Source organism: Cucurbita pepo, chromosome 1 (assembly GCF_057944985.1).
Source record: "Cucurbita pepo subsp. pepo isolate OVF chromosome 1, ASM5794498v1, whole genome shotgun sequence".
In the NCBI taxonomy this organism is placed as follows: Eukaryota; Viridiplantae; Streptophyta; class Magnoliopsida; order Cucurbitales; family Cucurbitaceae; genus Cucurbita; species Cucurbita pepo.
In genome coordinates, this window is record NC_141798.1 from 20,789,522 (window position 1) to 20,803,046 (window position 13,525).

General features: G+C 37.7%; 3 protein-coding genes across 5 annotated transcripts; 2 read left to right on the forward strand and 1 right to left on the reverse strand.

Moving 5' to 3' along the window:
• The first annotated feature begins 473 nt into the window (after nt 1–473).
• Nucleotides 474–4,603, forward strand: LOC111810084 (putative methyltransferase PMT11). 2 transcript variants are annotated; one of them, XR_015422377.1, is made up of 10 exons: nt 474–1,360; nt 1,491–1,640; nt 1,731–2,001; nt 2,496–2,606; nt 2,940–3,099; nt 3,183–3,440; nt 3,528–3,650; nt 3,775–3,852; nt 4,015–4,394; nt 4,536–4,603. XR_015422377.1 is itself a non-coding variant. In XM_023696656.2 (9 exons), exons 1-9 carry the CDS (start codon nt 695–697, stop codon nt 4,220–4,222), a joined length of 2,025 nt encoding a protein of 674 aa, XP_023552424.2. In that variant the 5' UTR covers nt 474–694; the 3' UTR covers nt 4,223–4,603. The 2 variants fall into 2 exon arrangements, 1 of the variants encoding a protein (XP_023552424.2); XM_023696656.2 differs by having other exon boundaries at nt 4,015–4,603.
• Nucleotides 4,604–8,287: 3,684 nt separating this feature from the next.
• Nucleotides 8,288–10,540, forward strand: LOC111810092 (uncharacterized). The gene is made up of 3 exons (XM_023696668.2): nt 8,288–9,174; nt 9,672–10,217; nt 10,301–10,540. Exons 1-3 carry the CDS (start codon nt 8,347–8,349, stop codon nt 10,400–10,402), a joined length of 1,476 nt encoding a protein of 491 aa, XP_023552436.2. The 5' UTR covers nt 8,288–8,346; the 3' UTR covers nt 10,403–10,540.
• Nucleotides 10,541–10,863: 323 nt separating this feature from the next.
• LOC111810119 (Tetratricopeptide repeat (TPR)-like superfamily protein) lies at nt 10,864–13,142 on the reverse strand. Of its 2 annotated transcripts, XM_023696703.2 has the most exons (8): nt 12,963–13,140; nt 12,755–12,883; nt 12,522–12,617; nt 12,371–12,443; nt 12,224–12,285; nt 11,934–12,015; nt 11,277–11,337; nt 10,864–11,029 (listed from the first exon to the last, which is right to left on the reverse strand). In XM_023696703.2, the coding sequence occupies exons 1-8, from the start codon at nt 13,062–13,064 to the stop codon at nt 10,978–10,980; spliced, it is 657 nt and encodes a 218-aa protein (XP_023552471.2). In that variant the 5' UTR covers nt 13,065–13,140; the 3' UTR covers nt 10,864–10,977. The 2 variants fall into 2 exon arrangements, with proteins under 2 accessions (XP_023552471.2, XP_086982905.1); XM_087126779.1 differs by lacking the exon at nt 12,522–12,617 and having other exon boundaries at nt 12,963–13,142.
• Between the last annotated feature and the right edge of the window lie 383 nt (nt 13,143–13,525).

The following is a 13,525-nucleotide window of genomic DNA, read 5'->3' on the forward strand; positions in this document are numbered from 1 at the left end:
GCTTAAAACCACATTTAATCAGCTTAGATTATAATATTACTAAAATTACTTCTTTTTTTTTTTTTAATTAAAAAAAACAATAATGTGATTATAATATGAAAAGCCCAATAGAAAGCCCAAATTCAGAACGGGCTGGTACAATATGGGCCTGGGCCATAATTAGCTGTGGGCAGGCCCAATTCAGTTTTTTATTTTGTATTTTGTATATATATATTTTTTTCTTTTTTTTTTTTGCGGAGAAGCGCGCGTATATTCATTTATTTGGCAACGCCGTTTATAAAACTCACCGGTATGTTACCTGGTTTATGTTGGTTATGGAAACTGGACCGAACGGGCTTCCATTTATAAACTACGTCTTAATACGTGGCGTCTTTTGAGGGAGGTTATTCGGAGATTCGGTGCACCTCGGGGTAAGAACCAACGCGAACTCCAGTGACCTGACCATTCCTTGGGACAGTTGTAAGAATTGCAAAATTGTAAATGCAAGTATTTTATCACATCATTGTCTTCTCCCATATCATACCCCTACGTTGTAAAGAAAAATTACAATAATTTATCGCTAAATTCTGCTCTGCAACATCTCCGCAAATTCTCCTCCTCCGATTCCGATTCCGATTCCGATTCCTTCCAGTATAGAGAAAGTGCTGGCGCTTGAGCGAAGTGGAGAGAAGATCTGAGATCTGGAACTCGAACAATGAGGTCGGATTCCTTGGTGAATGCTGAATCCTTTCGAGCTTCTCCATTATTCAAGATCGCTATCTTCCTTCTTGCTTCTGTTACCTTCTTTTACTTTGGGAAGCATTGGTCCGATGGGTACCAGCAGCTTGTCTTCTACACCGGCACCCTTCAAGCTTCTTCGGTGTCACTTTCGCCGAACTATAACAAGCACTTCAATATCTCTAATCTGATTCATCAGAATGATACGCACGTGCTTCCTGATAAGACATTGAATCTCGACCCAACTCCACCGCCGTTGCTTCGTACCGACCCTCCTCCTCCGCCGTCCGCTTCGGTTCAGAGATTTGGAATTCTGGACGAGAATGGAACAATGTCGGATCAGTTTGAGGTCGGGGATTTGGATCCGGAATATGTGGAGAATTGGGGGAATTCCACTGAGGTTGACCATGGCGAGGGCAGTTCTAGGAACTTCCGGATTAAGAAGTTTGGCCTCTGCCCTCAGAACATGAGTGAGTATATACCTTGTTTGGATAATCAAGAGGCAATTGCAAAGCTCAAGTCAACGGACAAAGGGGAAAAGTTCGAGAGGCATTGCCCAGTTGCCGATGGAGGTTTCGATTGCTTGATTCCGCCGCCGAAGGGGTATCGAGCCCCAATCCCTTGGCCAAAAAGCAGAGACGAGGTATTGCACGCTTACAATAATAAGTAATTGCTGAAATTGAATGATTTAAAATCACTACAACCGATGAAGATTTATCGTTTAGTTGAATATGTTTGAAGATTTCTTAAATTGGGCATATCATTGGTTTTAGGTCTGGTTCAGCAATGTTCCGCATACTCGTCTAGTTGAGGATAAAGGGGGCCAAAACTGGATTACCAGAGACAAAGATAAGTTTAGGTTTCCTGGAGGTGGTACACAGTTTATACATGGAGCAGATGAATATTTGGATCACATTTCAAAGGTAAACAAGACTGTAATTCTGAAAGTTCAGTATAGGAATTAAGCATTGGGTAACATGGCATCTGATCCTTTTTCTTTATATATTGACTAGATGATCCCTGATATCGCGTTTGGTCATCATACTCGCGTTGTCATGGATATTGGATGTGGAGTTGCAAGTTTTGGCGCCTATTTGTTGTCACGGGATGTCGTTACAATGTCCATTGCTCCAAAAGATGTTCATGAGAATCAGATTCAATTTGCTCTTGAACGTGGTGTGCCTGCAATGGTTGCTGCATTTGCAACTCATCGCTTATTATATCCCAGTCAAGCTTTTGACTTAATACATTGTTCACGATGCAGAATCAACTGGACTCGTGATGGTACGTTTTTTTCTCTCATCCGTTATTTGTGTCACATAAGTATGAGCAGGGTAAAGAGCGGAATTTTCTTTGGTAGTCAATTTAAGGAAGACATTTTTCTTTGCCATAACTACTCTAGACATTCATTAGCTTTAATTCATATCAGTCTAGATGAGAAAATGAACACCATTTTATTAATTAATATTCTTTTTTTGGGAACTTAGCACTATGGAGTATGGAGTAAACTCCCGAATACTTGTGAAGTGTGAACTTCTTGTGCTTTCCCCTCGGGACCGTAAATCATTGCTGTCAAAAATAATCATAATTGCCCTTTTTTGAATGCTCATTAAAATCTTAGTGAATGTCAAATGGGTTTCCCTGAAATTCATGTTTCCAATGTGGCAGGCATTCTCTAGTTAAACTATTTGCCCAGTTAAGCTTTGATCCATGAAGTATATTTATTTTAGATTTATCTTATGGATGTTGATTTTTCATCTTCAACTTGTCATATGAAGATGGCATTTTGCTGCTTGAGGTTAACCGAATGCTCAGAGCTGGAGGATACTTTGCATGGGCAGCTCAACCAGTTTATAAGCATGAAGAAGTTTTGGAGGAACAGTGGGGAGGTAACCAAAAGTTTTCTTGAGATATCCTGTTGATGATGTGTTTTAGCCTTAGAAGTTTTGTTTGGATGCATTTCTAAGTTAGAGCTTTGAAAATTTGCAGTCTACTTTCTTGCGCCTACTATTTGCTTTCTTATTATAACACAAACCTTCTTCTCTTCTCTTGCAAGTTCTTTTTGTTATCTTCTAGTAAGTAGTAGAAATTGTTTGTCGCAGGTTTTAAGATGATATGTACAGACATTTAAGATTGCTGTGGAATCTTAACGGATCTGATGTTATCTCTGACCTTCTGTGTGTGGTTTATATGTATGTTCTTTTTTTCTTTTTGGTTGTCAGAGATGCTCAATCTTACCACCCGACTTTGTTGGGAGTTTGTGAAGAAAGATGGATATATAGCAATTTGGCGGAAGCCATTAAATAATACTTGCTATCTTAATCGCGAGGCGGGAACTAAACCACCACTTTGTGACCAAAATGACGACCCAGACAGAGTATGGTATGAATGTTTTCATTTTCCTGTATATTAAGTCTCATTGCTACATAATTTTGTGTAATCTTTGATTACTTCTTTGGAGACAGGAATGAAGATCTTAAGACATGCATCTCTCGTCTTCCAGAAGACGGTTACGGGGCAAATATCACTGTTTGGCCTGCGCGGTTACACACACCACCTGGTAGGCTTCAGACAATACAACACGATGCCTACATTTCTAGAAATGAGCTCTTCAAGGCAGAATCTAAATACTGGAATGAGATAATAGAAAGCTACGTTCGTGCATTTCATTGGAAGACATTTAGACTAAGAAACGTTATGGATATGAAAGCAGGATTTGGAGGGTATGTATGTTGACCACTCTTCCACTGATCTTCCATTTTTTTCATTCTTTCCCTGATATGGATGGTTAAGATCTTGAATTTTAACAGATTTGCTGCGGCTTTGATCGATTTAAAACTAGATTGCTGGGTGTTGAATGTTGTTCCGGTTAGTGGGTTCAACACCTTGCCTGTTATTTATGATCGTGGACTTCTTGGAGTTATGCACGATTGGTAACATACGAAACTTTTCCTCTTTGATTGGGCATTAAGCTTCTGAATGCATGCTTTAAACTACATAGATATAAAAGAAGTGATGAAAATCGATAACAGAGCAAGTAATATTGTAACATGTCAGGTGTGAACCATTTGATACATATCCAAGAACATATGATTTATTGCACGCAGCTGGTTTGTTCTCGGTCGAACGGAAAAGGTACCCCGAATTTATTAGATTTCTCTGTTTGAACTTCTTTAGATTACTTTATTCTACACTACCTCCTTATTCGAAATAATGTATTCCAATGAAGAAAATGAAACGAATTTGAAATCATTGTGATGGCTACCAACTGTTCAGTTGTTGTTGCGTGTGTTTCAGGTGCAATATGTCAACCATAATGCTTGAGATGGATAGAATACTGAGACCGGGTGGACGAGTATACATCCGAGACTCTGTTGCAGTCATAGATGAGCTTCAACATATTGCGAAGGCCATGGGTTGGCGAGTGGATGTGCACGATACGTCAGAAGGCCCTCATGCAAGTTACAAGATCATGATGGCAAATAAGCTCCTCCTAAGTGCATAAAAGGGAAGAAAAAATGTTTTCAGTCCCTACACTACTAACCCCCTATTTAAGGCCAGATTAGCTACCACCATCTTAACAAGCAATAAAAGATGTCTACTTAGAGATCATCTCGAGCGTGAAAACTTCTGGATGCCCTTGGCTTACCAATTCCAACATGTAATCAATCACATAGGTACTCTCTATTATACCTTCATTATAGCTGACGATTTCATAGCTGATATAGTTCAATTTTTCTGTCATATATTTTTGAAACTGGCTTCAAAATGAGAGCCAATTTTGTTGTATTAATATTTTGTGACTCAATTGTGAACAGTTCACTGGTTGATCAACAAACTGAACTTGTATAACTTGGAGTTGGAAGGTGAAGTTTATTTACTATCATCCTCATGATTATACATTTTGATTTCTGTATGTCACAAATCTTCTAACTAGACATAGATTATGTAAATCTAATGTTACTAAACTCATTCATCTGAGTTGGAAACTGAAGTTAATCATATTTAAACTTCTAGACTTCAAGTTAGACAAAATCTTAGACATGTAAAGTTGCGAAGGTAACACTCTCTCTAGTAATTCTTAGATACATGAAGTAGTGGGCTTGTTGGTCCCAATGAACGTGACTTCTTTCCATAACTACTTTACATTGTAGAAAATCTGGAACTCCTTATCGTATGCAGAGTATTAGAGTCAGGAATTTGGATAATGAAATGGAAATTGTGGAAGAGTAGAGTGTAACTGCCCAAGCCCACCGCTAGTAAATATTGTTTACTTTGGCTCATTATGTATCGTTGTTAATCTCACAGTTTTAAAATGTATCTCTTAAGAAAAGATTTCTACACTCTTATAAGGAATGCTTCGTTCCCCTCTCTAACCGATGTTGGATTTCACGTCGAGTTTGTTTGGAAGCCTCCAAGTGGAATAGAGGCACAACAAATGCTTTTATGTTCTGGTGACGTGAAACTTCTCTATATATATATGTGTATTTGTCTCTCTTGCAATGCAATTGCAGAGTGGATGCAGATTCGTTTCGTTGGCAATATAGCGTACTCTGGAGAGGGACACAGTAGAGCTACATATGAGGTAAGTTCCAAACGGTTCTAGATTCCGAGACTGAACATTTAAATCGCATCTTAAATATAAGTTCAATTTGATGTTAAAATCCTGTTTTAGGGATTGCTTTCCTCATGTAATGAACAAAATATATTGTTAGGTAAATGGATTTTTTTTTTTTTTTTTTTTTTTGAGATTGATTAATGTGAGGGGCTTGAATGTGGTGGATTATTCACTAAGAATTATTTTGACGTGGGTTAGTCTTAGAAAATGTGTAATAGCTTAATCTCACCATTAATAGATAGTCTTTTTTTAGCTTTTTCTTTCAGGCTTACCTCAAGATTGTTAAAAGGGTTCTACTGGGGAAGATTTTCATATCCTTATAAAAAAAAATGTTTTGTTTCCCTCTTCAATGGACTGTGGATCTCCAATCCACCCAAGAGGCATTTTTGCTAACACTTATTCCTCTCTCCACACTTATTCTTCTCTCCAATTAACAGTGAAATCTCACAAAATAGATGAAATAGGGTTAAAACTTCTCTACCGAGTATTAAATATGGTTGAATCTAACGTAAATAAATAAACAACAGTAAAAAGTATGTGGAATCAAAGTTACTTGAAACTGCTTCTTGATTTGAATTGTGGGCTTGGAATGTTATTGTGATTCAATCTCATCAACAGGCGGTCTATGTCATGCCTCAACCTCATCAATAGGGCGGTCTATGTCATGCCTCAACCTCATCAATAGGGCGGTCTATGTCATGCCTTAACCTCATTCAAACTAGGAGTTATAGTTTGACTAGTCTGATTTAACCTATTCTAAGAATAATAAAAATAAAAATATATAAGAACTAATTAAAAACAATTTTGAAAAGTCGTTTTCTTAAAATAATTAAATAATTAATATTTGATAGGCCTGCCTAAAATTTAGTTGTCGTAGGACTAGACAATCAACTTGTCTATCAACTGAAGCCTACATTTGTGTAGAAATTTATTTATTAATGTAGAAATTTATTTATTAATGTAGAAATTTATTAATGTAGAAATTTATTTGGTGAATTATATCAGAATTGAAATATCACATATAAATAATTATTTGGAAATCACTTAAATCACTCACCTATCATTGATGTACCAAAGTGTGCCGTGTCTTCTCCGTTGGCACTCTTCAACACGTGGCTTTTCGTAATTGGTTGTAGGAGGGATATTTTAAAAATATTTAATTAATATGGTTTAAAATTTAGCTTTAATCTATATACGTTTCAAAATTTATGTATAATTTTGTGGCATACAGAAAATAATAATAACGTTTATTATAAATAATTAACCATCGGTCATTTTTATAATAATAGAATGCAATAAATAAAGGAAGAAAGAATAGAATGTACAAAAATAAAATAAAAAATAAAAATCATAAAGGAGGGGCATAATAGGAAAGACGTAGTAAAATTTAAACATTTTGTATTTGGAAAGGAAGGGGAAGGGTAAAAAACGTGGATAAGAATAAAAGAACAGCCCAAAAAGACGATCCACCGAGAAGGGATGAGGAAATTACGGAAAAGTCCTTTGTGGCCCACTGTTTTATGGGAAAGGATAGCTTTTGTGAATATCCTGTCACTGTACACGTATACAAGAACCATAAAGGCTCTGACAGTGGGTGGGGCCCACCTATGCTAACTGAAATGACAATAAAGGACCCTTCAATTAATTAAATGTCTTTTTTCTTTTATTTTGAAGCTTAGCTAATTTCTTTTCTTTCTGTTAATCAAATTAATTTAATTTCCATCTCAATTAATAATAATAATAATAATAATCATCATCATAATCGATATTCGAATTTCCAAAAAACATTTGGCTTGCAAATGATCCAATGATTGAAATAAAAAAAAAAAATGAAAAACATAATATTATTCAATTATCTTTTGAGACTTGTGTTCCAAATTTAACTAAATAAACAATTTTTTTAAGATTTACCAAATTATATATAATTATTTTTTTTATGATGGGACAATATGAGTTGGCATATCCTTCTAGGTTCTTTCGTCTCCTCGGTGCAATGACCTTTGTTGGTGTCGTAGTCTTTGTCTTTGTCTCACGTTCATTACCATATACCACTCTCACAGTCTCTTGGTTCATATGAAACAAACGAGTTTTTTCTTAATTTCGAAATTCATTATAGTTTCTTCTTTGATTTGAATCTAAAGGGCATAAGATTCCGATTATAATTTGAAATCTAGATTTGACATTTAATGGTTTCAACATTCTCCTATATCTTCTACGCGACGGAATGATTGAACTGCCTTAAGAAATGGCGCCAAACAAAGGAGGGTAGCCTATTAATTGTTCTAATCAAACCAAGCTACTTCAACCTCAGGATTAGGCCTAAAAGCAAACAAGTCCAAGTTTGTTATCACTCTCTTTCTCTCAGAAGATACATCAAATGCCAAGAATCCGACAAGCTCCACCATATAGTCAATATTTGTATTTCTTTGAACGTTGTCCCTTTTTGTAGAATTCCCTATTTTCCAAAATATTTTTTCCAAAAGATTAATCTCAGTTTTAAGAGTGAAGACTATCTCTATCCAACACATATTCTTTCTTTTCAGCATGTTTTGTTAAAAGAACTTTTAAGAAGTCATTAGCATAAAATAACTCCAAACAAAACATGTTTAACCATTAAGAGTTATCAAAAACGAAAGTTCACCTTATTGGTATAAGCAGTGACTTTCAATCCTTTTAAGTGAGGTGGATGTGACTATATAAGCCATATTGCTCTTGCATCCTTCCTTTTTTCGAGAAAAAAATAATAATAATAATAATAATAATAAGAAAGCATGAAAACGAATTTGTTGAATAGAAAAATAGTATTTGTTTTGTTAAGAAAGGAAGGCAAGAGTGGAAAGGGAAGCATTTAAAAATCCACACCACTTAATATTAATAATAAAAAGGAAGAAAAAGGTAACGACTTTGGCGTCCCCTCCTTTTCCAAACACCATTCCCTTCCTCACTCAAAAATAGTATTTGTCTCTCTGCTTCTTCTACCTCTTCTACTTCTTCTCCTCCTCCGATTCAACATGCAGACCTTTCAAGCCGCTTCCAAATCGATTCAACCTCTAATCAACACCTTCAAAAAATTCTTTGTATTTCCCCTAAATCTCTCCAATTTTTTGCTTCTCTTAGCCAGAGCCGCCCTTCTCCTCTGTCTCATCGCCTCCATCTTACTCGCCATCCACTCCGCCTTCATCTCTGACCCCCACCGCTTCATCCTTCCTCGCCGCACCCGAACCGCTGTCTCTGAACCGGACGCCCACATCTCAGACGCCGCCACCAACATATCCCACATCGTATTCGGAATCGGCGCCTCGGTTCAAACGTGGGAAGATCGCAGTCTCTACACTCATCTCTGGTGGGTTCCGAATCGGAATCGTGGGTTCGCTTGGCTCGATAGGGAACCGAGAAAAACCCAACTCGTTCCGCATCGGGTGTCGGGGCAGTGCTCCGGGCCGGATTACTCGTGTAAGTCGGCGGCGGTTCGAATGGCTCGAATTGTAGTGGAGGGTTTTAAATTGGGGTTAAAAAACGTGAGGTGGTTCGTGATGGGAGATGATGATACGGTGTTTTTCACTGAGAATTTAGTTTCGGTTTTAGCGAAATATGATCACAATCAGATGTATTACATTGGCGGAAACTCCGAGAGCGTGGAGCAAGACGAGATGCACTCGTATGAAATGGCGTTCGGCGGCGGCGGATTTGCGATCAGTTACCCACTCGCCGCCCAATTGGTGAACGTGATGGACGGGTGTCTTCAACGCTACCATTTTTTCTACGGCTCTGATCAAAGGGTTTGGGCCTGTATAAGCGAGCTCGGTGTGCCACTCACCAGAGAACGAGGCTTCCACCAGGTTAATTCTTTTCTCGATAACTATAATAATGACGTGGCGGATTACAATTGGTCCAAATAATGTAAAATATTGGGATCTATCGTCTTTTTTGACACGTGTCATGATGGAGGGATTGTTAGGCACGCCTATGTGGAAAAAGAAAAAAGAGACCGGTCAAGTCGGTCACCATGTCTGCGTCTCCTAAACTGTCATTCATATTCAAACGCCAAGAATTAATGAATGTACATACAAAAGCCGGTGGATGAACAGATTTTGAAATTAGGGTTTAGGGTTTAGAATATTAAAATAAAAATTAGAATATTCCATTTCCAGGGTGGAATACTTATTGGGAATGCTGGCTAATAAATAAATATTGTTAAAAATGTCAACTTTGGATAAGGTCAATGGAAGTTCCTATTTTGCTGATCCAATCTTAAACCCTAAAGTTCCTATTTTTATATACATTGCCATTGACTTGTTTTGCTGATGGCTTTGAAATTCTGGTCAAATTTGTACAGTTTGATATAAGAGGTCAACCTTATGGGATTTTGGCAGCGCATCCAGTGGCGCCACTTGTATCTCTGCATCACCTAGACAGCGTGGAGCCATTGTTTCCTAACAAAACAAGGATTGATTCATTGAAATTACTAATGGAAGCATACCGGGTCGACTCGAGTCGAATTATTCAGCAAAGTGTGTGTTATGATCGGAGGAGGAAATGGTCTGTCTCCATTGCTTGGGGCTATACTGTTCAGATATATCCTTTCTTGGTGACAGCCACGGATTTGGAGATTCCATTTCAGACGTTTAAGACATGGAGGAGCTGGAGCAATGGACCCTTCAGCTTCAATGCACGACCTGTGAGTGCTGACCCGTGCTGGGGGCCGGTGGTTTATTTTTTGAAGGGAGTTCAAGAGGTGGACACGAGGGGTACGAAAACCAGTTACGAAAGGTTCGTGGCCAAGGACGAGAAAGTATGTGATAGGCAGGATTACGGTCGGGTCATGGCAGTGAAGGAAGTTACTGTCTCCTCAATGAAGATGGACACTCAGCTATGGATGAAGGTCATCTCTCTTCGTCTAACACAATTGTTATAACATTGTCATTTCAGCATGTCATTGAGTTTTCTATTTGTTTGGATGAACAGGCACCACAACGACAGTGTTGCGAGATTATGGATCGGGGAAGCGATGACAATATGTGGATTAGGATTAGAAAATGCAGCAAGGGTGAAACAATTACCACGTAGATTCTCATTTTCGGGAGTATGTTTATCTAATTTGAATTGAGTTTTAGGCCACATAATAACGATGGCGGATTGCCCCATTGTAAATGTAACAGTTCTAATATGAATACATACAGGAAATATATCAGAATATTTAACAGAGACTGCTAAATCCATGTTCTTATATACATCAGCTGAGTGGGTAAGGCAAAAAATCAGCTGAATTATTGAAATGAACACTAAAAAAGAGGACTGTGATAGCCAATCGTTAGACTATGTGCGTTTAGTGGGTTAGGTAAAAACTATGAACTGGGGAATGATGAAATTCCTACTGGTTTCTAGATATGGTTCTAAAGCAACTGGATGTTGAATTCAATAGCAATGACATCCAATTTGTTCTGATTCTTCGAATGTGTTGCTTTTCATAAGCTTTATGATATGGACAAACAGCGAAAACAGGGTATGAGTTGATATTAACAGAAGAATGACAAAACTGAACTCATTGGATTAGATACTCACATAGTTATTAAATTCATTACATTTTAAAGTAAATCTTTATGATTCTTTGTACCTTAGTAGCTCGCCATATTATTCGACTCTCAGTTGCAGAGCAAGGTCTCCCGGGTTGCATTTCCAGTCGTTGGATTCACCCTGTCAACAGAAAGGACTGAGTTCATTAGTTTATTTACCAGTAAAAACCACTTTCATTAGTTTATTTACCAGTAAAAACCACTTTCATGGAAGTTTAAGGATCCAAAATGTTACTTTCATGTAACATTTGAAGTTAAAGTGACTAAATTGTTACTTTCATCAAAGTTGAAGGATCTGAAATATTTTCTTTAATCTTTATTGAACCGTTTTCAGTCGACCCAAAAAAACAGAGGAAAGTATTGTTTACCCATCTGCAACTTTGCAAAGGTACTCCCGCTGATCCTCTCGCAAAGGCACGTCTGTGAAGTCTGACATCATGAGATGAATTAACCATCAGTATTTTCCTGATAGAGATATTCGTCCTTGCTTATCTACCTCAGATTACTCCCTTTTTTAACTAATGTGAGAGTTTGTTTGCACTCCTAACACGAGTAACTAAATGTAACGGTTCAAGTCCATCGCTAACAAATATTGTCCACTTTGGCCCATTACACAATGTAGGATCTCACAATCCACCCTCTTTATAGCTTGGTGTCTTCCTAGTAGACGCATGTAAAATCGTGTCTAGGATCTCGCAAAGACACGTTTGGGATTGTGAGATCCCACATTGGTTGGAAAGGGAAATGAATCATTTATTATAAGGGTGTGGAAAACTCTCCCTAATAAACGCATTTTAAAACCGTGAGATAAACGACAATACGGACCAAAGCGGACAATTTTTGCCAACGATTGACTTGGGTTGTTACACTAAACCTATAAGTTTAGAATTTCAAATTTGATAAAAATAGTGGGGTTGGAGTAACAACCTATATTAATGTATTTTATTAGCTAAGAAAATTTTGGAGAGAGGATGATCCCCCTTCAAATACTAAAAGCTACATAAATGTTAGCTTTACATACATACCAGCTCCATTTATTATTGATCCACGAAAAGAAGTGTTTCCTGTAGCAAGCGCTCCCTCTAAGTTGGCATTGCTTAAATTTGCCTGCCGAAAGCAGAAAAAGAAACCATCGAGGATAAAGACTATAATTTCATTGGCTTCTAAGATCAAAGCACGACATGAACCAAAACTTGAATGGAAAATCTCAGATAGAAACTGCAGATTTCAATGCATCACATAACCTACTTTGTGCATAGAATGAGATTGAAATCAACTAAAGATGATACTGTTAACAGGAATAAACATACATCACCTTGGTAACATTGGCCAAAGAGAAGTCTGCTCCTCGGAGATCAGCATCAGAAAGATCCGCTCCTAACAATTAGGCAAAGAAAGAAACAATTGAACTCAGCTTTAATGGGAATTTGTTCTATTACTTATGAACACTGAAATAACGAACCTGTTAAATCAGCATCGAAGAAGCTAGCACCTAATAACTTTGCACCTTTAAAATTAGCTTGCCGTAATATAGACTGGTGAGAAAATAAACGCAAAGCTATTTCAGAAACACAACATGAGGAAAAATTGAATTTGTTTGAAAAGGGAGAAACCGTTTTGAAATCTTGCTTGATCAAGGTCTTCCCACTGAAATCTTTCCCAGTGAGATCCTGACCTCTTGTGACCCCAGCACCGTAAGGACCTCCGCCCTAATTACGAAATCGAATCCGTTCACCCAAAATCAGTGAATGATCAGATTGAAGCGGCTTCAAATACAGAGATATAACAACAGACATTCATTCGAAACAATCAGAACAAGAAAGATATATACGCTTAACAATTTAACCTTAAAAGCTAGCGCAGGATCAGCGAGGAACAAGGAGGCGGAAATCAAAGCGAGGAAGCTGGCTTTAGAGGCGGATTCTCCAACGGAAAGAACAAAATTCCGAGTAGCTTCCACTTGGTGCTTCATCGGCTTCATTTTTTTGGTCGAAATCATAGCATTTCAGTACAAAATGAGAGAAGCAGAGAAGAAGTTGAGAGGTGAAGTTTACCTGAGGATTGGAAAGGGCGGAAATGGAGGGAGGAAGAGGAAGGTGAGGTCTGGAAGGGATTCTGCAAGTGGAAGAACATAATGAGGCGTTGAGCAGAGCCATTTCCAAAGCTGCAGTTCTTCCCAGAATTCTTTTCTTTTCTTTTCTTTTCTTCTTTGCTTTCCTTTTCGAATTGGATAATGTGGCCGTGCTCGGATCTTTCTCGTGCTCCCTTCTCCACTAATATTTTGCCACGTGGTGCAAGCATGATGCTCAGCGCCAACTAAACCAAATCAAAATATTTAGATACTTTCACTAAAGATTGTTTTGAACGTCTCTTTTCATAATGCTACTGATTTATGTTGAAAATCATGGCTAATTTTTCAGAGTATCCTTAGTGAGGGATCTAGCGATATCGATCAGCTCTTTTGAATATTCATCTTGCACATATATTCTTTAACGAGTTTCTTCGAACTAATACACGTAAACTTTGCGATAACAAATTAAAGACACAACACCTATGACTAGAATTTCATTAGGCTTGTTGCCCATGTTCGAATCTTCACTCTCTACCTTAAAAAAAA

Bases quoted from the DNA above. Each gene is read 5' to 3' on its own strand.
- LOC111810084 (XM_023696656.2), top strand. From the start codon at position 695: ATGAGGTCGGATTCCTTGGTGAATGCTGAATCCTTTCGAGCTTCTCCA. The intron at 1,361-1,490 runs GTATTGCACGCT...CATTGGTTTTAG, and splicing joins GGCCAAAAAGCAGAGACGAG to GTCTGGTTCAGCAATGTTCC. The intron at 2,002-2,495 runs GTACGTTTTTTT...TGTCATATGAAG, and splicing joins AATCAACTGGACTCGTGATG to ATGGCATTTTGCTGCTTGAG.
- LOC111810092 (XM_023696668.2), top strand. From the start codon at position 8,347: ATGCAGACCTTTCAAGCCGCTTCCAAATCGATTCAACCTCTAATCAAC. The intron at 9,175-9,671 runs GTTAATTCTTTT...AAATTTGTACAG, and splicing joins GAGAACGAGGCTTCCACCAG to TTTGATATAAGAGGTCAACC. The intron at 10,218-10,300 runs GTCATCTCTCTT...TTGGATGAACAG, and splicing joins ACACTCAGCTATGGATGAAG to GCACCACAACGACAGTGTTG.
- LOC111810119 (XM_023696703.2), bottom strand. From the start codon at position 13,064: ATGGCTCTGCTCAACGCCTCATTATGTTCTTCCACTTGCAGAATCCCT. The intron at 11,338-11,933 runs GTATGTATGTAA...TCATGATGTCAG, and splicing joins ATCAATAATAAATGGAGCTG to ACTTCACAGACGTGCCTTTG. The intron at 11,030-11,276 runs GTAAACAATACT...TTCTGTTGACAG, and splicing joins CTTTGCAAAGTTGCAGATGG to GGTGAATCCAACGACTGGAA.